Source organism: Schistocerca gregaria, chromosome 4 (assembly GCF_023897955.1).
Source record: "Schistocerca gregaria isolate iqSchGreg1 chromosome 4, iqSchGreg1.2, whole genome shotgun sequence".
Classification (NCBI taxonomy): domain Eukaryota; kingdom Metazoa; phylum Arthropoda; class Insecta; order Orthoptera; family Acrididae; genus Schistocerca; species Schistocerca gregaria.
In genome coordinates this window covers 73,797,123-73,822,599 of record NC_064923.1, presented here as the reverse complement: position 1 = coordinate 73,822,599, position 25,477 = coordinate 73,797,123, and the positions used below count along the sequence as shown (strand labels likewise).

The 25,477-nt window shown below is 51.2% G+C and overlaps 4 protein-coding genes across 4 annotated transcripts; all 4 read right to left on the bottom strand.

Annotated features, from left to right (window-relative positions):
* Positions 1 to 11,423: 11,423 nt before the first annotated feature.
* On the bottom strand, positions 11,424 to 13,301 carry LOC126267600 (zinc finger CCCH domain-containing protein 13-like). Its single transcript, XM_049972902.1, has one exon. The coding sequence runs from the start codon at positions 13,299 to 13,301 to the stop codon at positions 11,424 to 11,426; it is 1,878 nt and encodes a 625-aa protein (XP_049828859.1).
* A 70-nt stretch (positions 13,302 to 13,371) lies between these two features.
* On the bottom strand, positions 13,372 to 15,093 carry LOC126267599 (zinc finger CCCH domain-containing protein 13-like). Its single transcript, XM_049972901.1, has one exon. It carries the CDS (start codon positions 15,091 to 15,093, stop codon positions 13,372 to 13,374), a length of 1,722 nt encoding a protein of 573 aa, XP_049828858.1.
* A 44-nt stretch (positions 15,094 to 15,137) lies between these two features.
* Positions 15,138 to 16,046, bottom strand: LOC126267598 (uncharacterized). The gene has a single exon (XM_049972900.1). It carries the CDS (start codon positions 16,044 to 16,046, stop codon positions 15,138 to 15,140), a length of 909 nt encoding a protein of 302 aa, XP_049828857.1.
* On the bottom strand, positions 16,043 to 25,083 carry LOC126267597 (zinc finger CCCH domain-containing protein 13-like). The gene is made up of 2 exons (XM_049972899.1): positions 24,932 to 25,083; positions 16,043 to 17,198 (listed from the first exon to the last, which is right to left on the bottom strand). The coding sequence occupies exons 1-2, from the start codon at positions 25,081 to 25,083 to the stop codon at positions 16,043 to 16,045; spliced, it is 1,308 nt and encodes a 435-aa protein (XP_049828856.1).
* Between the last annotated feature and the right edge of the window lie 394 nt (positions 25,084 to 25,477).

Genomic DNA, 25,477 nt, shown 5'->3' with positions numbered 1-25,477 from the left:
GTGAAGACGACTAAAATATTAACAAAATAGTGTACCTTGTCGTCTCTTTAGATCATTTTGTTATATTTCTTTGCCCTCGAAACTTACACAGAGAAATTATTATAATACGGATATATGAGAAAAATTTATATTATTCAATTTTTAAATGTCTCTTGTTTATAAATACTGTTTTTAAGTCATTGTTTCGCTGGGGACGCTATATGTCCTGCAGGCAATATATTGCGTTCTTGTGTTATGGAAATTGTTACCAGTATCACCGCCTTCCGTTCGGTCTAAACGTATTTTCAGCTGCGTTCAGTAGAGCACTGAACAGAATATTACCCAATGATTTAAAAGCACGAGTTACGATATATGTCGATGACATTTTAATGGCTAAAACGTCCTGGGAGGAACACTGGGTCCTGAACAGACTTTTGGACGTCTTTGCAGAGGCTGGGGTAACCGTCAATCTAAAGACCACTGTGGGCATTTTTAGGGCTCTGTAATTTTTATAAAAGATTTATCAGCGTGGGGCTATCATCCACGTCACGTCTGTGTTCACTGAAAAGTAAAAACGCCGTATGGATATGGTATCATCAGGCAGATAACGAATTTAATAGCTTAAAGAGAGCATTAGTCAACGCACCCTGCTTTCACATCCTGACTTGAATCAAGATTTTTGCTTAATGACGGACAGCTCGATTAATGGTTTGGGGGCGGTGGTGTTTCAAACAGGAGGAGAAGAAACCCCGAGAAATGGAAAACCATTTAGTTCGCCAGCCTTGTGCTCACTCGCAGCGAGCGAAATTATTCGGTAATGGAGCTCGAGGAGCTGGCGATCGTATAGGCTTTCAAAAAGTTTCGTTGTTACTTGTTCGGCCGAACGGCTAGAGTTTTCACTGATCACCGGGCCTTTCAATTTTTAATGAGCTCGAAAATTGGGCAGGGAAGACTGGGCAGGTGGACCCTTTTGCTCGAAGAGTATCAGTTCACTATAGAATACATTCGGGGAGAAATGAAAGTGATTGCGGGAGCACTGTCACGTGTTCCGATAGGGCTCAAACATACAGGGGAAGGTGATTTGGGGGAGAATAACTTTAGTATCATGTACATCAAGGGAGTTGCATTTGAAAACCATACCAGTGCCTCGCAGACTGACATTAGTCACGATCAGGATAAGGATGAATTGTTGTGTGACATTAAAACGAAATGGTATGACAGGAACAATGCTGCGCTGCGGCAACATTGCCTGGTGCGAAATGGAATTCTGTTTAAGAGGCGAGGAGTTAACGATGCCCGGTGGCTGTTAGCTATTCCTGACGAACTAGTGAACAAACTGGTATGCTATGTGCACTTCAGCTACTGTCACTTTGGTGCACGGAATTGCTTTGAAAAGCTGCGGGAGACCTGCTACTTCAGTAACATGCTGAAGCGAATTCATCGTGTCATTAGAGTTTGTAGGCGCTGTCAGTGAGCAAAACAGCCCACTGTGTCATATGCCGCACCACTACATCCCATTGCTCCTAGCGGGCTCAGGGAACTCGCGGCTGTAAACCTCCTAGGGCCTCTCGTTTGTTCTCGTAGAGGCTATGCGTATGTGTTAGTGTCGGACAAACTCACTTCCAAATTCCTGTGCCTGACACCATTGCGACGAGCCACGGGATGAACGCTGGCGGCAGCCTCTGCTAACCACTTCCTAAAAGAAGTTGGTCCCATGAAGCGCGACATCTCAGACAATGGACCGCAGTGTAGATCAAGACTTTGGAAACGTCTCTTGTTTCATGCAGCCTCCAATCCGGGTGAGGGAACCATTAAGGAAATAAACAGATTGTGTCGTTTATATTGTAGTCGCAAATATCGGTCGTGGGATACGCACAAAGTACCTTCCAAGACCTAAATGAGTTGCCCAATCCCTCGTCAAAGCTTCGACCTGTCCTAGTGCTAAAAAAACTCTACCACCGAGTAAGATTAAAGAGACTGTGCCTTGGTCACCAGAACCGAGGTCACGGCACAGAGCTGTGGTAAACCTCGCACTGGAGAACATTAATAAGGCAGCTGACTGCAGGGTGAGAGAATGTAAGTGGAGACATAGAGGAATAAAATTCACACTGGGGCATAAAGTGCTCATGAGGGCCCACAAGTTGTCGAATAAGCGGACAGGGGTGTGCAAAAAGTTTTTCAATCTGTTCAGTGGACCTTACCGAGTGACGCGTATTCCACATCCGAATGTAGGAGGGAATAGAAGGACCACGCACCAGAAAATCAAAAGGGTTGCACCACATATCGAAATGTGAAACCGTTTTTGGAATAGAGGTAATCAAGAATGAGTTATTATCGCTTAATGAAGAGGTAGTTTCTTTGAGGAGACGTAATAATGGACTTGTGTCAAACAATCTTCAGCAGTAGGATATTTGTATATTATTTCATATGTGTTGTGTCAAGCAATTACGTATAAAGAGGTATTGTGTACAAAATGTAACTGTATCTATATTTTGTTGTTTTGATCTGAAATATTATGTTCAAAGTAGGTCTTCTGGAAGCAGGTAGCGTGGCAGCAAATAATTCTGCATGTACTAAGAAAAGAGGACAGGAGACTGTTCATCATGGTGACGCGAAGTATCGAATTTAAATTTATGTTTTGCTACTATGCTAATCAGCAATTAATCGTAAATGAGTGAAGTAGCTCTAAAAATATTAATATGTTTAATATAATTGTATGCTGTAATATGAACGATTCTTTTCAGACATGAGGTTTTGTGTTTGTAATGCTATCAGTGAAACAGTGTATGACATTTATGTATGTTCACGGCGGTGCCACACTAGAAACCTGGATAGTGGTGGTATTCTGTATCGCGCATGTAGTGCACACGCCTTAAACTAGCGGACGACTTCCGTTGTGATAAAAAGTTGATTTTGCATTTCATTCTATGTGGGACGTAGTTAAAAGTAGCTAACGACTTTTGGAATGTCACTGACCGATTTTCCTTGTGCTGTCTTATATTCCTAGCCCAAAAATGTGATCACAATCCCTCTTCAAGCAGCTCGAATAATCTATCTAGTACCATAATTTAAAATGATTTAAGTAATCGTTACCTTTAAAAGTGTAATCAAAGGAGTAAACCCACAAGATTCTGAGATAACAGTTGTAATTTTCTTTATTATTCACAGAATATTGATTTCTTTTGAATATTTTCATATTTATTGAATTAGCCAAATAAGTTTTCTTTGATGTGTGAGCACAACCCTCCCTTTTTTTTTAATTTATTACCTTTGTTGCAAGTAAGCATTGAGGATTTAGTCAGAGTTCTATGTCATTCTATTTTATTTTCGATAAATTGGCAATTATGGTTGAAATCTTTAGTCCAATATTAATTAGATAAATGCCTTTTTTATGAAATCTTACTGGATCAGTTAAGTTTTGTCCTTTTAACCATGCTTTTTAAGAAACGAAGATAAAATGGTGGAGTTTGAAATGGAAATCTTTTACCGTATGATTAGTTTGTCAGTGCAGAATTGTTTGGGTGGAGCACTTTGATGAACGGCACTGGCAGTTAGCAGTGGAAGTCTAGGAACGGGAGACAGCGGTGCTCGGAAAACACTTTCGCTCGGGCGAGCTGACGAGACACCGCCGCAGCAGAAGGAAGGCTGGGCAGCTACCCCTACCTTCCCCTCCCTCACCACACACAGGCTGATGGACCTGCCAGACGCGGCCTCGGTGTCCGCGGTAGTCACTAACGGGACCAACCAGCCGGGTCGGGGGCCGCACAGACAACAGATGACAGGTGCTGATGAAACCGATGAAACTGGAGATAGAGAAGGTTTGAGAGAAGGTCTGGCTAGTTGTCAAACCAAAGCCACGTGGGCATCTGGGCTGGCTACATTTCTAACCCTCTGTGAAAGAAGGCGTGCCTGAGAAACTGACAGTTGCTCTAGCACGTTACGTTATCGAAGGATGGAGAAAATGTGGGATGGTCGATGTCCTCTGCTGCCTACGATGGTGCCAATTTGGTCCATCCTTGAGCGAGGACATCCTAACAACCACGAATATTCGCTCAATCACAAAAACGAGCGTGACAAGAAGAGTTGGAACCGCAGTTCCGCGTGGCATTGTGGGACGCTGCTCAGGTGCCATCCCACCACGATGTCACTTGATATAGACTGTGAGCCGTTGCAGCTAGACAATTCTGGTGGCACTACTTATTGGTCGACGGTCTGTGCTGCAGAGGGTGGCACAAAGATGAGCCAGTCTGTGTCGCTCTCTCACCAGAGTACCCACATGACCAAAACAGAATCGAGTCACGAGGATGGAAGAAAAGATTTAGGTTACTTTTTCTGGAATGGACTGTTACACGTCGCTCAGATGGCAGTAGCCACAAGAAATTTGTTTGACATTCTGAATACTGAGGGCAATATAATAGTCGCAAGTGGAAGTTGCGGCCGCTCGAGGTGGCCGAGCGGTTCTAGGCGCTACAGTCCGGAATCTCGGACCACTGCGATCGCAGGTTCGAATCCTGCCTCGCGCCTTGATGTGTGTGATGTCCTTAGATTAGTTAGGTTTAAGTAGTTCTAAGATCTAGTGGACTGATGATCTCAGAAGTTAAGCCCCATAGTGATCAGAGCCATTTAAACCATTTTTTTGCAAGTTGCGTTGACAAAGTGCCTCATGACGTTCCTCAGAGACGACAGTGGCTGGTCGAGTTCTCACTGATGTTTATGAGTACGGAGAACAATAAATTCGTCAGAAAATTGGACAAGTGGATACACCAGTGCGAATTCAGTCGACAAGTTGCCTCCATCTCCACCTAAATGTGAAAATTTGCAAGTGTCGGAAACGATACAGTAATGTGTTTGTGCAGTGCCATTTTCAGTGAGGCAAGTGAAGATTTTGTAAACGAATGTGCAAATTTATCAGCATTTTTTTGTCGTGTTCATCATTCTCGGAAGGCCAAATCAAAGAAAGACAGAGTGCCTTTATAAATGATTGGATGTAGATTTTTACGAGATTTTTGTAAATAATATAGATTTCAAATGATGAATTTTGTAAAGTTATGTCTTTGTATTTTAATATCTTAATGACTGGATTAATTAACTCATCAACATATTTGTATAGTTGCAAAGGTTTTTTTTAGATATATAGATATAATTTGTGTAGTCTAGATACCTTGTTTCCCTTTCTGTAACATGTTATGTTAATGTTCCTGGAGCGTTGAGAGGAATCATTTTGTTGTTCACATATTTCTTAGTGGCGTTTTATGTCTGATGATTTGATCAATACTAGTTTTTTTGTGACATGTCAGAACCTTGTTGTCATAACTCCAATATGTTTATTACTTTGATTTTAGTATGCTGCGTAACATTATTTCTATTTATTGTGTATGTTGATTACTATCATTTTCTGTATACTATGTAACATTATGTTTGTGTGTTATATATTCTTAAGGCGTTGCGCATTATCATTCCGTCATGGTACTTTGCAAACAAATCAATGTCCCTTTCGCTGACCAAATGAGGTCCATTTTTAATTCAGTAAATTAGTGCCACAATTAACTTTCACTATAAGTTTTAAATTTCATAATTAGATAACGCTGCGGAAAAAATGTTTTATTGTGCATACTATTTTGGATCTTACAAACACATCTTGTGGTACTTTCTATAAAACTGTTGTTCCATTGCGGAGTGAATGAGGTCAACATTAAATTCTCTAAATTAGCACCACACGTAAACTCATACTATAATGGTTTTAGTATAAACTTGTATTTTTCCTCGACTTTTGAAATTACTGGTTGCCTGAATTTATACGTTTTTTGTTAAATTTGCAAGGTGAAAAGCCTGCTGGGTAACGTCATAGCATGGCAATAACGTTCCCTGCACAGCTGCACAGTCTTTTTTTTGGGGGGGGGGGGGGGGGTCGGTGTGATGAAACGTCTGTGTGGAGTCGTTTCATAGACGACTGTCGCACTGGATTCTGTGCATCCTATGCTGTCCACCGCCTGATTGCAGTTTAATTTATTAACTTTTCCAGAAAGTCTCAGCAATCAAACTAAGTCTTATTAAATGATATTATGTTCGATTTTTTTTTTTTGTGTCCCATGGGAAATCATTTCCTGTATTTCTTACGTTTTTCCCTTCACCCTACCCTATGTGTGCGTGAATGTATGAGTGCTTTTGCAAGTGGTTTTGTGTTTCTTTTGTGGGGGACGATGAGTTGGTTGTCGTGTGCTACGAGCAGGTGATGTTTTCTTCTCGTTTGGAGGGTAGCACAGGTTGATCAACTTAGGATCCCAGGACCTGGACAGAGAGGTTTACCCCTTTTAGTTTGTCTGGTTTGTCTGTCAGGTTGGTGGCGGATGCCTACCCCTCTGGTAGCTTCCGTTGCACCGGTAGTTAGGCGAAGATCGGTGGACAAAGGACACTCTGCAGCTAGCGGTTGGTGAGTACTGTTCGTAGCTCCTAGGGAAGGTTTTTGCTGATAGGAAGTAGATCGAGTTAGACCTCCCCTATGTTAAATTCATATTATATTTAAGTACTTCAGCTTAACTGAAGGGTGTGTAGTTATGTATTTTTTGAATGTGGCATAATTATTTTGTTAAAAAACAGCGATGATGGTGGTTGATATTAAAAGTGTGGAAGTTGCTTTGTTCCTTTCGGACAGTCGTGGGTATGTAGATGGAGTGATTGAATTATTGTAGTCCACTTCCCTTTTGTGTGGTTTTATTTTTAATTGCTCGATTCTACAATTTTCTGTGAATTATTTAGTTAAACGTTTTTGTTCAGGCTCCAGTCATGTGTATTCATAGGATGTGCATCAAATTCAGTAATGAAATAAATGTGCTACATAAAAGATGAACTCTGCACCCTTTATCTTTCTCATTGATGCCAGTTCTCAAATTAATTTTCTATTCTCTGAGTTTTTTTTTATATACGTCATACAATGCTGTTTGTCTTGTTAGTTTCTTTAAAAAAAATTGCGTTCTGATAATTAAGTTGTTAATTTAATTAAACTGATAAGTTCCAGTTCGGTTTTTTCTTAAGCGTTAGAAAGGGATTGGGTTGGTGGCGACCCAGCAATTTTTAAATTTATAATTGTCGTTGTGATGTGGCTTAACCAGAAATTGCGCACAATGGTTGTATCTCCATTATTCATGGTACATAACGTATGTCCAGCCTTGGCTAGGATCCGTTTGCAGTTCTACATACATACTTTACATAGACTGAATCAGCTGTACGTCTGAAAGTAGCTGCAGTCCAGGCTCCACATTTTCCGTTATACTGGATATATTCTGTATGATGTTAGAACTTTCCTGTACTGATTTGCTGTAATCCTCTTTTGCTTCAGTGGTGTCTTCTTGGATTCTTGCGCTTCGTTCTTTGTTTCCTGTGCTAGCTTCTTAGTTTCTTCTTCCAATTTACCAAGTTTTCCTTGATCCAGTCTTTTACTTCTTTAATTTCATTTCATACCTTTTCTCTCATATTCTTTATTTCCTCTTTTTTCTTGCTGGATTCTCTCCTCATTTCGTGTGTTTCATTCCTCTTTGTTTGTGTGTTATCTCCCATATACTTTTCATCTATCCTCGTGTGTTTCAAAAGACTTGTTGGCGATAGAACTATCATATACTGTGTCACTATGTCTGTCTGGTGAAGATGCACATGAAATCAGTTGAGTGTTTATATTCTCTGGCATCCTCGGTCTCCCTCTAGCTACCTCTTCACAATTGCAAATTATTACTACCCTTCCATGCGTTCTGGTACAGCTTCATCCTCTTCTTAGATGTTGCTATTGCTCTTTTTATTTTCCTCCTATTCTATCGGTGAGCTAAGTGTGATCTCTTATCACTACCTATCAGAGTAGACTGTTCCATGGTAAAAATCGATTGTTCCTCTCCTGATTCACAGTCACCCATAATTTGATAGTGTTCCATGATGTGGTGGCCGAGCGGTTCTTAGTTAGGTTTAAGTAGTTCTAAGTCTAGGGGACTGATGACCTCATATGTTAAGTTCCATAGTGCTCAGAGCCATTTGGACCATTTTTTCCATGATACTAACTGTTTTGCTCTTAGTCTGCTCAAGTGCAAATCATGTCTTGGTTCCTGCCGTTATTTGAAATGGATACCAACTAGAGTGTGAAACCTAACCCACTGGGTCTCATTATAACTAACACCTTCCCTCACCATCAGCTATCGCAACTCACAGTAATATAAAATACAACATATCCAGAACATTACAACTTTGAATTAACGATGCCAAGGAGCAGTTAGATTGCAGCAGACCACAGACGTGAAACTGATATAAAATTACATGTATGTTATTTATTCATGCCGGCTCAGTACTATAATCTGTCACTGTTGGAAGTATTTACCCTTGCTAAACCATTTACAATAAACACAAAAGACGATGCTTGACCACTTCAGAAAATATCCTGTGTTGGTCCAGTCCATGGAGATTTCACCAATTTTGCAGTGCAGGATGTGCAACAGATAATAGCAATGATCTGAACAAGGATTATCCATAAGTGCCGGTGCTTCTAATAATACCACTAAAAAAACACCTAATAATAACACCAGTACAGCATGAGACATGCTTATTGTTTCCAGCGCAACTGGTTCTTTGAAGTGCAGGGCGAGAGGCATGCTTCTACCGACATGAACTCTAGACCACCAGCCAGCTGCTAGAGCGAAGACAACAGTCCACAGAGATCCATTCAGTGGAAAGACCTACTTCCAACTCCATAATTTTTTATCTGCATTGTACAGCCCATTCTTTCCATCCTGTCAAGCGAGATGCGACGTCCAATTGTTTAAGAACTCACAGTCCAGCAATAACTCAATTGATGCTCCCACAAAAATTCTGCCAGTAAGAACGTGTCATGGTTGAACTAGAACGAATTTTTCATCTATGCCCCTTTTCCCAAAAAAAAAAAAAAAAACCGCTTCTCTGTATGCGCTGTTCTCCTGATGGCACAAGCATTTTTGTGCCCAGTAACTAGCCTCGCATCACAGCTCCCAAGAAAGTCAAAATCTGTACTCAAGATTCAAATTTTGCGGTATTCCATGTTTCTTTTGGAAAGGAGAAGATTGTTATCTTCCGAAGGCACTATTAAGAACTGGGCAGAGCACTGGTCTTCTGGTGATAAAAGTACTTTCTCTGGACGCTGCTTGGCCTCTAGGCAGGAGGTGTGTTACAAGCACTGGTCCCCCGAGGAATCACCCAACGACGTAACTTCCACACTGACAACGCTTCACGTTACGCGCCCTGTTTTCTGCAAATGCTACAGTCCTTACTGGCTGCTCAGGCCATCTTTCCCTTTATTTCACTGTATTGTCCACCTAACTTCAGCGTGCATATTGTTCTCAATGATTCCGAGAAAGTAGAGAGGCAGAAAACCTACATCATGTTAAATGCAGTTAAGATATGAAGTTGTAGTTACAGTCACTGTAGTCCAGTTTGCTTTTCCTAATTGACCACACCTCGGTTCCGAAAGATCCGGAATAGCGATCAACATAAACCTCATTTCCGCCCTTACTATTGCTGATGAAAACTACACAATGCTTGTTGTACCGCCATACAGCGAGACCTTCAGAGGTGGTGGTCCAGATTGCTGTACACATCGGTACCCCTAATACCCAACAGCACGTCATATTGCATTGATGCATGCCTGTATTCGTTGAGGCATACTGTATACAAGTTCATCAACGTACTGTTGGTCCAGATTGTCCCACTCCTCAACGACGATTCAGCGTAGACCCCTCAGAGTGGTTGGTAGGTCACATTGTCCATAAACAGCCCTTTTCAAACTATCCCAGGCATGTTCGATAAGTTTCATGTCTGGAGATCATGCTAGCCATACTAGTCGAGCGATGCCTTTATCCTGAAGGAAGTCATTCAGAAGATTTGCACGATGGGGGCGCGATTTGTCGTCCATCAAGACGAATGCCTTGCCAGTACGCTGCCGATATAGTTGCACTATCGGTTGGAGAATGGTATTCACGTACCGTACAGCCGCTACGGCGACTTCCATGACCACCAGCGGCTTACGTGGGCCCCACATAAAGCCACCCCAAAGCAGCAGGGAACCTCCACCTTGCTGCACTGGTGTTTCTAATGCCTTCAGCCTGACCTGGTTGTCTCCAAATACGGCTCCGCCGATTGTCTGGTTGAAGGCATATGCGACACTCATCGTTGACGAGCACGTGATGCCAATCCTGAGCGATTCATTCAGCAAGTTTTTGAGGCCATCTGTACCGCGCTGCATGGTGTCGTGGTTGCAAAGATGGACCTCGCCATGGACGTCGGCAGTGAAGTTGCGCATCATGCAACACGACGTCCTGTGGCTGCACGAAAAGCATTATTCAACATGGTGGCGTTGTTGCCAGGGTTCCTCCGAGCCATAATCCGTAGGTAGCGGTCTTCTACTGCAGCAGTAGCCCTTGGGCTGCCTGAGTCGGAGAAAAGTGATCGAAAGTTCCTGTCTATCTATACCTCCTCCATGCCCAAACAACATCGCTTTGGTTCAACCTGAGACACCTGGACGCTTCCCTTGTTGAGAGACCTTCCTGGCGCAAAGTAACAGTGCGAACGCGATAGAACCGCGGTAATGACCATCTAAACATGGTTGAACTATAGACAACGAGAGCCGTGTACATCCTTCCCAGTGGAATGACTGGAACTGATCGGCTGTCTGACCCCCTCCGTCTAATAGGCGCTGCTCATGCAAGGTTGTTCACATCTCTGGGTGGGTTTAGTGACATCTCTAAACAGTCAAAGGGACTGTGTCTGCGATACAATATCCACAGTCAACGTCTGTCTTCAGGAGTTCCGGAAAATGGGGTGATGGAAAACTGCAATTCTCATATTAAATAAAACGGGACATTCCAAATGACTTGACACTTTGCAATGGTACTGTACACAGCTTGGAATTTATGTATTTTATTTTCAATATCAGAGTCAAAATCACACACTAAATAAGAGATTTGAGAGATTTGCGCTAAAACTGAATAATCGGAAATACTTTTTGAACCGACTGGATATTTTCCTCGGAATGCTGTTATCTTTGTTTTATGAATACAAACATTAAAGTTATAGTTCCTGAATATTTCTTTTAGCTTGTATACTGATCTCTGGAGGCCATCTCCAATCTTTTAAATACTAGAATAATATCTGCAAACAGAAGCACATTCAAGTATTTCTCATTCATTACCTTAATTCCTTTATTTACTTTACATTTCCAGTTATGAAAAGTAGGTCCCATACAAACATATTACGAAACAAAAACTCTACTGTAGGCCGCTTCAGCCGTGGTAAAAATTGTTGTGTCGAAGAGCGCGCCGCAGCACTTAGTATGAAGCAGTCGCCCTCCGTTTCTGGCGGTGGCGCCGCTGTGCCAATCGCGGCTTTGGTGTCTCCCTCTGGTGGGGAAAGGTTGCCTGTTCACGTGCGTTTAAGGGGCGCTATGATCTCGCCAGTCGGCATATTCGAGGGTTGGATTCCCTCACTTCCTCATCAAGGACTCGCACTGACTGGCCTACTCTCAGTGTGTATCTTCGACGTGGGAGAGCCCCAACCGTGCCTGTCGCGTTGTTGCCCGTCTGCACGCCGTCACTGCTGCCCGCCGCCGCAGCCGTCCGCTCGCCGTCGCCCGGTGCTCGCCGCTTCTTCTGCCGTCGCCTCTCGGTGTTCGCCGCTTCTTGTGCCGCCGCCTCTCGGTGTTCGCCGCTTCTTCTGCCGCCGCCTCTCGGTGCTCGCCGCTTCTTCTGCCGCCGCCTCTCGGTGCTCGCCGCTTCTTCTGCCATGGCCTCTCGGTGTTCGCCGCTTCTTCTGCTGCCGCCTCTCGGTGCTACCCACTTCTTCTGAAGCCACCTCTCGGTGTTCGCCACTTCTTCTGCCGTCGCCTCTCGATGCTCGCCGCTTCTTCTGTCGTCGCCTCTCGGTGCTCGCCGCTTCTTCTGCCGTCGCCTCTCGGTGCTCGCCGCTTCTTCTGCCGCCGCCTCTCGGTGTTCGCCGCTTCTTCTGCCGTCGCCTCTCGGTGTTCGCCGCTTCTTCTGCCGCCGCCTCTCGGTGTTCGCCGCTTCTTCTGCTGCCGCCTCTCGGTGTTCGCCGCTTCTTCTGCCGCCGTCTCTCGGTGCTCGCCGCTTCTTCTGCCGCCGCCTCTCGGTGCTCGCCGCTTCTTCTGCCATGGCCTCTCGGTGTTCGCAGCTTCTTCTGCTGCCGCCTCTCGGTACTACCCGCTTCTTCTGCCGCCACCTCTCAATGTTCGCCACTTCTTCTGCCGTCGCCTCTCGATGCTCGCCGCTTCTTCTGCCGTCGCCTCTCGGTGCTCGCCGCTTCTTCTGCCGTCGCCTCTTGGTGCTCGCCGCTTCTTCTGCCGCCGCCTCTCGGTGCTCGCCGCTTCTTCTGCCGTCGCCTCTCGGTGTTCGCCGCTTCTTCTGCCGTCGCCTCTCGGTGTTCGCCGATTCTTCTGCCACCGCCTCTCGGTGTTCGCCGCTTCTTCTGCTGCCGCCTCTCGGTGCTCGCCGCTTTTTCTGCCGTCGCCTCTCGGTGTTCGCCACTTCTTGTGCCGCCGCCTCGCGGTGTTCGCCGCTTCTTCTGCCGCCGCCTCTCGGTGCTCGACGCTTCTTCTGCCGCCGACTCTCGGTGCTCGCCACTTCTTCTGCCGCCGCCTCTCGGTGCTCGCCGCTTCTTCTGCCGTCGCCTCTCAGTGTTCGCCGCTTCTTCTGCTGCCGCCTCTCGGTGCTCGCCGCTTCTTCTGCCGCCGCCTCTCGGTGCTCGCCGCTTCTTCTGCCGCCGCCTCTCGGTGCTCGCCGCTTCTTCTGCCGTCGCCTCTCGGTGTTCGCCGCTTCTTCTGCCGCCGCCTCTCGGTGTTCGCCGCTTCTTCTGCCGCCGCCTCTCGGTGCTCGCCGCTTCTTCTGCCGCCGCCTCTCGGTGCTCGCCGCTTCTTCTGCCATGGCCTCTCGGTGTTCGCCGCTTCTTCTGCTGCCGCCTCTCGGTGCTACCCACTTCTTCTGAAGCCACCTCTCGGTGTTCGCCACTTCTTCTGCCGTCGCCTCTCGATGCTCGCCGCTTCTTCTGTCGTCGCCTCTCGGTGCTCGCCGCTTCTTCTGCCGTCGCCTCTCGGTGCTCGCCGCTTCTTCTGCCGCCGCCTCTCGGTGTTCGCCGCTTCTTCTGCCGTCGCCTCTCGGTGTTCGCCGCTTCTTCTGCCGCCGCCTCTCGGTGTTCGCCGCTTCTTCTGCTGCCGCCTCTCGGTGTTCGCCGCTTCTTCTGCCGCCGTCTCTCGGTGCTCGCCGCTTCTTCTGCCGCCGCCTCTCGGTGCTCGCCGCTTCTTCTGCCATGGCCTCTCGGTGTTCGCAGCTTCTTCTGCTGCCGCCTCTCGGTACTACCCGCTTCTTCTGCCGCCACCTCTCAATGTTCGCCACTTCTTCTGCCGTCGCCTCTCGATGCTCGCCGCTTCTTCTGCCGTCGCCTCTCGGTGCTCGCCGCTTCTTCTGCCGTCGCCTCTTGGTGCTCGCCGCTTCTTCTGCCGCCGCCTCTCGGTGCTCGCCGCTTCTTCTGCCGTCGCCTCTCGGGGTTCGCCGCTTCTTCTGCCGTCGCCTCTCGGTGTTCGCCGATTCTTCTGCCACCGCCTCTCGGTGTTCGCCGCTTCTTCTGCTGCCGCCTCTCGGTGCTCGCCGCTTTTTCTGCCGTCGCCTCTCGGTGTTCGCCACTTCTTGTGCCGCCGCCTCGCGGTGTTCGCCGCTTCTTCTGCCGCCGCCTCTCGGTGCTCGACGCTTCTTCTGCCGCCGACTCTCGGTGCTCGCCACTTCTTCTGCCGCCGCCTCTCGGTGCTCGCCGCTTCTTCTGCCGTCGCCTCTCGGTGTTCGCCGCTTCTTCTGCTGCCGCCTCTCGGTGTTCGCCGCTTCTTCTGCCGCCGTCTCTCGGTGCTCGCCGCTTCTTCTGCCGCCGCCTCTCGGTGCTCGCCGCTTCTTCTGCCATGGCCTCTCGGTGTTCGCCGCTTCTTCTGCTGCCGCCTCTCGGTGCTACCCGCTTCTTCTGAAGCCACCTCTCGGTGTTCGCCACTTCTTCTGCCGTCGCCTCTCGATGCTCGCCGCTTCTTCTGCCGTCGCCTCTCGGTGCTCGTCGCTTCTTCTGCCGTCGCCTCTCGGTGCTCGCCGCTTCTTCTGCCGCCGCCTCTCGGTGTTCGCCGCTTCTTCTGCCGTCGCCTCTCGGTGTTCGCCGCTTCTTCTGCCGCCGCCTCTCGGTGTTCGCCGCTTCTTCTGCTGCCGCCTCTCGGTGTTCGCCGCTTCTTCTGCCGCCGTCTCTCGGTGCTCGCCGCTTCTTCTGCCGCCGCCTCTCGGTGCTCGCCGCTTCTTCTGCCATGGCCTCTCGGTGTTCGCAGCTTCTTCTGCTGCCGCCTCTCGGTGCTACCCGCTTCTTCTGCCGCCACCTCTCAATGTTCGGCACTTCTTCTGCCGTCGCCTCTCGATGCTCGCCGCTTCTTCTGCCGTCGCCTCTTGGTGCTCGCTGCTTCTTCTGCCGTCGCCTCTCGGTGCTCGCCGCTTCTTCTGCCGCCGCCTCTCGGTGTTCGCCGCTTCTTCTGCCGTCGCCTCTCGGTGTTCGCCGCTTCTTCTGCCGCCGCCTCTCGGTGTTCGCCGCTTCTTCTGCTGCCGCCTCTCGGTGTTCGCCGCTTCTTCTGCCGCCGTCTCTCGGTGCTCGCCGCTTCTTCTGCCGCCGCCTCTCGGTGCTCGCCGCTTCTTCTGCCGCCGCCTCTCGGTGTTCGCAGCTTCTTCTGCTGCCGCCTCTCGGTGCTAACCGCTTCTTCTGCCGCCACCTCTCAATGTTCGCCACTTCTTCTGCCGTCGCCTCTCGATGCTCGCCGCTTCTTCTGCCGTCGCCTCTCGGTGCTCGCCTCTTCTTCTGCCGCCGCCTCTCGGTGCTCGCCGCTTTTTCTGCCGTCGCCTCTCGGTGTTCGCCGCTTCTTCTGCCGCCGTCTCTCGGTGCTCGACGCTTCTTCTGCCGCCGCCTCTCGGTGCTCGCCGCTTCTTCTGCCGCCGCCTCTCGGTGTTCGCCGCTTCTTCTGCCGCCGTCTCTCGGTGCTCGCCGCTTCTTCTGCCGCCGCCTCTCGGTGCTCGCCGCTTCTTCTGCCATGGCCTCTCGGTGTTCGCCGCTTCTTCTGCTGCCGCCTCTCGGTGCTACCCGCTTCTTCTGCCGCCACCTCTCGGTGTTCGCCGCTTCTTCTGCCGTCGCCTCTCGGTGCTCGCCGCTTCTTCTGCAGTTGCCTCTCGGTGCTCGCCGCTTCTTCTGCTGTGGCCTCTCGGTGTTCGCCGCTTCTTCTGCCGTCGCCTCTCGATGCTCGCCGCTTCTTCTGACGTTGCCTCTCGGTGTTCGCCGCTTCTTCTGCCGCCGCCTCTTGGTGCTCGCGTCTTCTTCTGAAATCGCCTCTCGGTGCACGCCGCTCCTTCTGCCGTCGCCTCTCGTTGCTCGACGCTTCTTCTGCCGCCGCCTCTTGGTGCTCGCCGCTTCTTCTGCTTTCGCCTTTCGGTGCTCGCCGCTTCTTCTGCCGCCGTCTCTCGGTGCTCGCCGCTTCTTCTGCCCCCGCCTCTCGGTGTTCGCCACTTCTTCTGCCGCCGCCTCTCGGTGTTCGCCGCTTCTTCTGCCGTCGCCTCTTGGTGCTCGACGCTTCTTCTGCCGCCGCCTCTCGGTGCTCGCCGCTTCTTCTGCCGTCGCCTCTTGGTGCTCGCCGCTTCTTTTGCCGCCGCCTCTCGGTGTTCGCCGCTTCTTCTGCCGTCGCCTCTCGGTGTTCGCCGCTTCGTCTGCCGCCGCCTCTTGGTGCTGACCGCTTCTTCTGCCGTCGCCTCTCGGTGCTCGCCGCTTCTTCTGCCGTCGCCTCTCGGTGGTCGCCGCTTCTCCTGCCGTCGCCTCTCGGTGCTCGCCGCTTCTTCTGCCGCCGACTCTCGGTGCTCGCCGCTTCTTCTGCCGCCGCCTCTCGGTGTTCGCCGCTTCTTCTGCCGCCGTCTCTCGGTGCTCGCCGCTTCTTCTGCCGCCGCCTCTCGGTGCTCGCCGCTTCTTCTGCCGCCGCCTCTCGGTGCTCGCCGCTTCATCTGCCGCCGCCTCTCGGTGCTCGCCGCTTCTTCTGCCGCCGTCTCTCGGTGCTCGCCGCTTCTTCAGCCGTCGCCTCTCGGTGCTCGCCGCTTCTTCTGCCGTCGCCTGTAGGTGCTCGCTGCTTCTTCTGCCGCCGCCTCTCGGTGCTCGCCGCTTCTTCTGCCGCCGCCTCTCGGTGCTCGCCGCTTCTTCTGCCGCCGTCTCTCGGTGTTCGCCGCTTCTTCTGCCGCCGCCTCTCGGTGCTCGCCGCTTCTTCTGCCGTCGCCTCTCGGTGCTCGCCGCTTCTTCTGCCGCCGCCTCTCGGTGCTCGCCGCTTCTTCTGCCGCCGCCTCTCGGTGTTCGCCGCTTCTTCTGCCGCCGCCTCTCGGTGCTCGCGTCTTCTTCTGAAATCGCCTCTCGGTGCACGCCGCTCCTTCTGCCGTCGCCTCTCGGTGCTCGACGCTTCTTCTGCCGCCGCCTCTTGGTGCTCGCCGCTTCTTCTGCCGTCGCCTCTCGGTGCTCGCCGCTTCTTCTGCCGCCGCCTCTCGGTGCTCGCCGCTTCTTCTGCCGCCGCCTCTCGGTGCTCGCCGCTTCTTCTGCTGCCTTCTCTCGGTGTTCGCCGCTTCTTCTGCCGCCGCCTCTCGGTGCTCGCCGCTTCTTCTGCCGTCGCCTCTCGGTGCTCGCCGCTTCTTCTGCCGCCGCCTCTCAGTGCTCGCCGCTTCTTCTGCCGCCGCCTCTCGGTGTTCGCCGCTTCTTCTGCCGCCGCCTCTCGGTGCTCGCGTCTTCTTCTGAAATCGCCTCTCGGTGCTCGCCGCTCCTTCTGCCCTCGCCTCTCGGTGCTCGACGCTTCTTCTGCCGCCGCCTCTCGGTGCTCGCCGCTTCTTCTGCTGCCTTCTCTCGGTGTTCGCCGCTTCTTCTGCCGCCGCCTCTCGGTGTTCGCCGCTTCTTCTGCTGCCGCCTCTCGGTGTTCGCCGCTTCTTCTGCTGCCTTCTCTCGGTGTTCGCCGCTCCTTCTGCCCTCGCCTCTCGGTGCTCGCCGCTTCTTCTGCCGTCGCCTCTCGGTGCTCGCTGCTTCTTCTGCCGCCCCCTCTCGGTGTTCGCCGCTTCGTCTGCCGCCGCCTCTCGGTGCTCACCGCTTCTTCTGCCGTCGCCTCTCGGTGCTCGCCTCTTCTTCTGAAATCGCCTCTCGGTGCTCGCCGCTTCTTCTGCCGCCGCCTCTCGGTGTTCGCCGCTTCTTCTGCCGCTGTCTCTCGGTGCTCGCCGCTTCTGCCGCCGCCGCTGCCGCCGTCACTCGGTTCGCTGTCGCCTGCAGTCATGGACGCTCCAACTACTACCATCATCCACACCTCCCCTTCACCTGCCCCCACTGTAACGTTATGGAGTGCTTCCTCAGGGATTAACCCGTCTCATCCACCTCCCCTACTCACCTTCCCCTCCCCATCTACCTCCTCCCCATCACTGTATCCCCCTCTGTATGTCACTCCCGCTCCCACCCCTGCTATTGCACCTGCTGCTGCTCCTGCTCCTGCCGCTGCCCCTGCTCCCACCCCCTCCAGCTCCTGTCGCCCGCTGAGACGAATTTCCCCCCCTCCTCCCTGCAACTACCACTGTTTCCCCTGCCCTAGTCACCGCCCGCCAAGCCACAGTCGCCGCCACAGAACGCCCTGCTCTCTCATCCGGTGCTACTGCCACACAGGAGGGCTCTGCCTCCCACCACCTCCCCATCTATCCAGTCCCTCATCCCTCCTCCCAGGCCACACCCGCCTAAAAATCTTCCAAACGGCCCAGTGGCGACCTCTCCTTTACCCTCTCATCCAAAAAGTCACTAACCAGCCCCCTTCCCACTGACCCTGCTATGGATACGACTCCACCTCCCTCCTCTCCAGCCCCCTCCCTGTATAACTTTGTCCTAGCCAACCCTGATTCGAAATTCCTGGATGCCCTCACCCTCACCCTTGAAATCCGGAAGTACATCCCCAGTGCACCCATCACCCAACTTATCCCTCGCAGAGACTCTGTTCTCATCAAGTCTCCCTCTCCCTCCTTCCATACTGATCTCCGGCGCCTTCCCCGCATCACCTTTGGGCCCACGCATCCCTCACCCACTCTCTTACATCCTCCTCTCCTCGTCAGCCCCAACGGCCTCGTCGTCCACCAACCCTCATAGCTGTCATCACGAAACTCAGCCCTGTGGTCACGGAGGCTCAGGTGTTGGTGGAACTGAATGCCCACCCAGCCCTGGAAGTTTGCTCCGCCCACAATATTTACAACTCCTCTGGCCCTAATTTCTTCACGCGTATCTTTACAGAGTCCACCTCCTCCATCGACCACTTCCTCACACAGGGAGCCCTGATTTTCAATCACCACCACCCTGTTGACCCGTCCCGTTCCCCTCCTTAATCCTACCACTGCCAGCACTGCTTTCTGTACAACGACCACCTCACCCAAACCTGCAAGAACCCACCCACCTGCCCCCATTGAAAGCCTCCCACTTCCTGAAATGGTGTCCCAACCTTCTCCACCCCCCCACCCCCCCGTCCTGCAACACCTGCAATGGACCTCACCTCACCTATTCCTCCAAATGCAAAGCCAAGCCCCCTCCTACCAACCCTGAACTCACTGTCCCCGTTTGCCCCATTGACCCACCCATCCACCCTAACAATTCGCTCCGCCCTCCCCCTACAGCAGAAGACATCGTGTGGTTCCGCACCATCGTCCTGCAGAACATCCACCCCTTACAGCGCCCCCACACACTCCAGCAGATTTCCCTTGGTGCCCGCTCTGTTTTCCACTTAAACACCTATATCATGAACTCCCACAACCAGGCCCACTATACCTTCACCCACCTTGATACCCTCGGTTAAGCCCCTCTTTCCCCTTCTCGCACCCTTCCCACCTTCAACCTCCTGGCACATCAAGAGTATCGTCTCCTCTACCTCAACATTCCCTCCCTGCAAACAAATACCCCTTCATGCATACCCTCTCCCAGCACCAGGTTGACTCCTTCATCCTTAATGAAATCTTCCTCCAACTCCACCATGTTGTCCGCACCTCCCCTTATCTCCTTCACCGCACTGACAATCCCCTTCCTCTAGCCAGAGGCGGGGTCGCTATAGGCCACCTCTGGCATCTCCCTGTCTGGCCACAACCCCTCCTCAGTGACCCGACTGAACACCTTCACCTCAGCCTATTTTTTTCCCTCCCTCACTGTCACCTGTGAACTATCTATATCCGCCCTACAGCTCCTCTCCCCTTTGACTTCATTTCCCATGTTGACCATACCTTCTCCACCTATGTGATCACCGCTGACCTCAACATCCACAGCCGTGACCCTGCCACCCTTCGGCGGTGGCATCAGTTCCTTGCCACCCTGCATGGTGACCTTGTTCCTCAGCCACAGCACACCCGTCATGAAAGTAACTCCAATCCCGATGTTATCCTCGCTTCCCCCAACTTCCTTGGTAGCATCGCCGTTGATGTCCTCGATCCTGTCGGTAGTGACCATCTTCCTGTCCTTCTCACCATCTCCTCTACCTGTCCCGCCACTGCAGCCACCCACCCAGCTGCCCCTCCAAAGTCTGTCCATGACTACCACCGTGCCAATTGGGATGCCTACCGGGAATCCATTGCCTTACAGGTCGAAAGCCAACCCCTCTCCTTTCACCACCCTGATGACATCACCCATGCCCCTTCCTTCCTTCAAAAGACCACCACTGATGCTGTGGAGGCTCATGTCCCTACCAAACTCACCCACCCTCACCGCCCTATGCTTCCTCCTCAGGCCGCCCTTCTTGTGCGTGAATCCCACAGGCTCTACCGCTCCTTCCTCCGCACTCGTGACTGGGATACTCTCACCCGCAACAGGCAATTACAGCGACATATCCGGAACCTCTTTACAGCCAAGAAACGCCAGGACTGGCGCCAGGCCGGCCGCGGTGGTCTCGTGGTTCTAGGCGCGCAGTCCGGAACCGTACGACTGCTATGGTCGCAGGTTCGAATCCTGCCTTGGGCATGGATGTGTGTGATGTCCTTATGTTAGTTAGGTTTAAGTAGTTCTAAGTTCTAGGGGACTAATGACCACAGCAGTTGAGTCCCATAGTGCTCAGAGCCATTTTTTTTTACTGGCGCCAGGCATGCACACGCCTCCACTCCACCCTACCTGTCAACTCCTCCAAGTACTGGTCAGCCTTCCACCGCCTTACTGGTAGCCATCCCACCCAGCATTACCCCATCCTCCATGACGATCGACCCTTTCGTGACAACCTCAGTAAGGCTAACCATTTTGCTTCCCACCTATCTGAGGTCTTCTCCATTCCAGACAATCCTCATTTTGATTACTCCTTCTTCCCCACCATCCTTAACCGCACTGACACCTCTGTCCCCTGCTCGCCCCTAGCTTCCAGTACTTGGATCGATTGCCTCCCTCAGACATCAACATTCCAATCACACTTGTCCTCCTCTCCAAACGCAACACCACCCCTGGTCATGATGGCGTCACCTACCGTCACCTCAAGGAATCCCCTCCATCCTTCCTTTCTGTCCTTCCTACCCTGTACAATGTCCTCCTCTCCACTGGATTTCACCCCGACCTCTGGAAGACTTCCCGTGCCCTGCTGTTCCCTAAACCTAACAGACCCCCCTCTGATACCTCTTCCTATCGTCCACTCTGCCTCACCTCCGTGTTCAGTAATGTCTTTAAGGCCATCCTCTCTCGCCGTATTCACCGCCACCTTAACCATCTCCGCCTCCTTCCTCTTACCCAATGTGGCTTCCGGCCTTCCTTCTCCACCGATGACCAGCTCCTTAACCTTACCAATCTTCTTTCCCTGTAACTTAACTCGCGTCGCTCCAATAACTTTGTTTCCCTTGATCTCCAGAACACCTATGACCGTGTCTGGCATCCCAGGCCCCTCTTCAAACTTCAGACCTATGCTCTCCCCATCAACTTCGGCCACCTCGTTGCTTCCTTCATCTCCCATCGTCCCTCATATGTGACTATCCACAATTCCATCTCCCATACTTTCTACCCTTCTGCCAGCGTGCCCCAAGGTTCTGTCCTTTCCCCTCTCCTCTATCTCCTTTACCCTGCTGATATGCCCAAACCTCCCCCTGCTGTTCATCTTCTCCAGTTCGCTGATGACACCGCCTTCCTAGCCCTTTATTCTACCCCTCAACGGTCCCAACATACCCTCCAAACCCACCTTGACTAATTCACTGCCTGGTGCAACCAGTGGTTCCTCCGTGTTAATCCCTCCAAGACCCATGTGATCATCATAGGCCGCACCACCCAGTCCTTCCGCCTCCATGATTTCTACCTCACCATTTGTGGCTGTCCTATCCACCTCACTCCTACACTCAAATACCTTAGCCTCACACTCAACCGCCACCTCAGCTGGACTCCCCATCTCCTTACCATCCAAAATAAAGCTCACAACTGCCTCTGCCTCCTGAAACTTCTGTCCAGACATGGGGTCTGCATCCCTCCACCATCATTGACACCTACAGATCTTTGATCCACCCCATCCTCTGATATACTAGCGTCGCTTGGATTTCTGCCCCTGCCCTGTTCTATCAAGCACTCCAAATCCTCGAACACCATGTGCTCTGCCTCGCCTTCTGCATCTGCCTTCCGTCCCCCAAGCGCATCCTCTATGACCTCGTCGCCTTCCCCCACCTTCTCCTTTTCCTTAAACACATCCGCACACTCTATCCGCCTCACCTCCTGATTTCTCCCATCCTCTCCACCCCCAACCAGTTGCCGCGCCTTTACCATTGTGTTCCACCCTCTCTCCATCTCTGCACCCTCCATCTCCTTTCCCAACACAACCTCCACCGTCTACCCGTCCTGGATGATGAGCTTCGCCCTGACATCTACCATTCCTACCAACTCTAACCCCTTCTTCCTGCCTCCTCCACTGGGCTCCCTTTCCTCCCCCTCCCTCCTACTGAGCGGCTTCCCCCTTCTACTCCCCCTCCATCTCTTGTGCCTCCTTCCAGTGTCTCTGCGCTCTCTCCTGCCCTGTCTTCCCTCTTCCTCTCTCACTCCACGTGTCTCCTGCCTCTTCGTGAACCCACTGATGCCCCTCCTCTCTTCATCCCACCGCTTCTCCAGCTGCCCCTTGCTCTCTCCTCCTTTTCCATACTGTCTGACCTTTTCCCTCGGCAGGTCCCATCTGGCAGTTATATTGTTCGTCGTGTGTGCTCCAAGTGAGTTTTAAGTGTGTTGTTCCGGAGTGTTTTTACTGCTGTGGCCGACTTTTAACCTGTGTCTGCGCATTCAGTATCTCCTTTGTGTTTTCAGATTCGCCAATTGTGTTTTTTACCTTTCTGGTGCTTTTTTTAACTGTCCCCCATGAACGTCTCCATGTCAGTGTATATTTTACCTCCATTTTCTCCCCTTACACTGTTTTATATTCCCTTTTGTATCTTCTTACGTATGTATCATTTTATTCTTGTTTTAGTTGTAGTGCCACTCGGCTGAAGAGCCGCGGATTGTGCCGCTGACAGCCCTCCCCTGCCCATATGGGGCAGGGCAATGAAATTACAATACAGAAAAAAGAGACTCGCCAGTCGGTCAGTCTGTGTCAGCTACTCGTCCCCAGTTTGCTAGTCTGTCTCTCGTCCACATTTGTTAGGCAATTAGTGTCTATCTGTCGTTCAGAGTGCTAGTATGTCTGTCGATCGGATCAACCTTTAAAGCAGGCAAAATGAGAGTCTTTCCACTCCGCCAGTAAGAGAACTCAGCGAGTGGTCGCCCGATCAGGGCTTAGTTCCTGCATCTGAGTCTGCGCGACAGGCCGCCAGTCTGCTCGAGTTTGCTCAGGCAGTGGTCATTGGCGATTGGATCGATTGCTTGGTCGGTCGCGCACTGAGACACAAGATGACTTGTCTTGAGCGTCGGTGCATGTGAGGTCGCCACGTGAGTCGAGTGGGCAGCGACGTATAGCGAGGGGTAGTGACTTCGTGGTCGACACGAGAGCAACAGGAGTCAACCCACGACATCGGTCTGGCCGGTGCGAGCTGCGACGCCGTGAGACGGGAGATCGGCGCGCCTTCCTGCATCCGTTGAAGCAGCTGGCTCGGGAGAGTGATTTGGGGGGGGGGGGGGGGGGGGGGGGCTGCGCACAGGTCTTCTTGAGAAATCGCAGTTTATTAGAGGTTAAGATAAGAGATTGGTGATACGTTGTTTGATTACTCTTGTTAAATTCTACTTGTTTTCTTGTTGAGGTCACCAGCCGTTTTGCTTTGGGGTCATCCCACCATTCTTCTTCTTTTGCCCACCTGCGGGAAGGTGCTTGTTTATAAATTGGGTGGTCCGATTTTACCTTGTGGAGTAGGGGCAGGTTAGAGCAATCTGCGGTTCGGGTTGTTCGCTAATCTCCCTATCAATCTACTGCACGTTAGTAGCTGCCTCTGTCATGTTTGGTGTGTTAACGAATTTATTACTTGGAGTGTAACGGCCTAATACCTGAAATATGTTTCGATCTTTGGAAACTTTGATATTATTGCCTATGATCTTGAGAGGCGGTATCTATGTACTTATGAGCATCTTAACTATTGTTTGGCCAAGCTTGTAGAATTTTATATAAGATTGCATTTCATGGGCTTTTATTTAAATGATCATTTTAGTGTATAAAGTTGCCACCCTTTTAACGTAAGACTTTTCTTAGAAGTTACACCTTCGATGGCAGGGTTAGTATTTTTAATTGTTAGTGTTTTGCACCATTTCCATCCTCCTGGGGGGGGGGGGGGGGAGGGAGGGCATGGTTTGTGTGCTTGTGTAAATTGTTAAAACTCTTAGTGTAAAGTAATCTGGTGTGTTGCAGATTTACACCAGTGTAGTCTTTCAGAGGCTGTTGTGAGCAGTCCGCAGCTCGTGGTTGTGCGGTAGTATTCTCGCTTCCCACACCCGGGTTCCCGGGTTCGATTCCCAGCGGGGTCAGGGATTTTCTCTGCCTCGTGACGACTGGGTGATGTGTGATGTCCTTAGGTTAGTTAGGTTTAAGTAGTTCTAAGTTCTAGGGGACTGATGACCATAGCTGTCAAGTCCCATAGTGCTCAGAACCATTTGAACCATTCGTTGTGACCGGTCTTAACTACGGCCGTGTCAAAAAGGAGCAACAAGGTTCTCTGCCCGAAGCTCATACAGTCAAAACTTCTTTCTTTCTGCCTCTGAATAAATTGTAACTTTGATATTTAGAGGGTGCTTTCCGATTATAATTTTAAATCTGTTTCTTTTAAAAAATGCTTTTAGACACTATTAAAGCAAATAAAATTCACATTTGTTAAAAGGAATTTGGTTACGATTTCATCAGCAACTACTTTCATGCTTACATAGTGTGATTAAATGTGTTAATGTTCTTGGTGAATCGCTAGTAAATAGAATAAATTATTAAGAATATTCTTTGAAAGTAAATCACGGTTCACCAATAGAGAACTAAAGAAACGTGACAGGTCACGTAAAAACAGATGTACAGTTGTGTGTCCTTGCTCTTTCCTGGGTTGTCATGTGTCTCTGGAGTTTTCCATATCAGTCTTTAGTGTCCTTACTGGTGCTGCTGTTTTCACAAACGGTCTTGAGCCTCGAGTAGCACTTGGTGTAAGAATGAAAGAGGTTCCCGCTTCGCCCCTCCCGCCGGCTGGAGCTGACAAGCCGGTGTTCTCCGGTCTTCCCTGCTGAGCCACGCCGACAAGCCGCCCCTATCGCTGCCTACCGCCTGCTGCCCCCCCCCCCCCCCCCTCCCCCCTCACTGTCAACCGAGGGCCCTCCTCCAGAGTGCCGCGTAATACGCAAAGCCCTGGCTCAGCCTGAGCACAGCTTTCCTTCTCCCCCTATCCTGTCCTCCCCTCACAGCTACGACGGCGACGGCGACAACTGGGTGTCTCCCAGGCGCTATCCTTCCTACGCAGCGTCGAGCGGGCGGCGGTGGCGCGGTGTGCCGTGGTGTGGGGACGCAGATAGCGGCGAGACTGGAGGCTGCGCCTGCTGGGGGACTGACGCCGGCGGCAGCAAAGAACGGCCAGCGCCGCACCGCCTGTGTGCTGTCCCGGCGCACATCGTCCCTCACAACAAGTGGGCGGCCACCGACGCAGAGAGCTGGCGCCGGCCGCTGACCGTTCGTCGCACCAAAGCGAGAGTCCCACACTGTCTCTCCAAACGGAAAAAGAAATGTAGTGGACGGCCAGATAGCAGTAAACCTTACGCGCGTTCCACACTTGCCCGAAAGCCTTTAGTGCACGCCGTGTACCCAGACATGGTATACAAAACCATAAGGTATGAGACAGAGCCGACCAATCTGCGTGCCGCTGTCGTGGATACTCTACAGTCTCACTTTGCCTTATGCAGTAGTCGGAGATAAATAATAAGGATACGATCTACCATTTCTTATGTCCAGTAGGTTACAACATTACAGTTCCATTCATGTAGTTGCGCTAGATATACAGCCTTCATC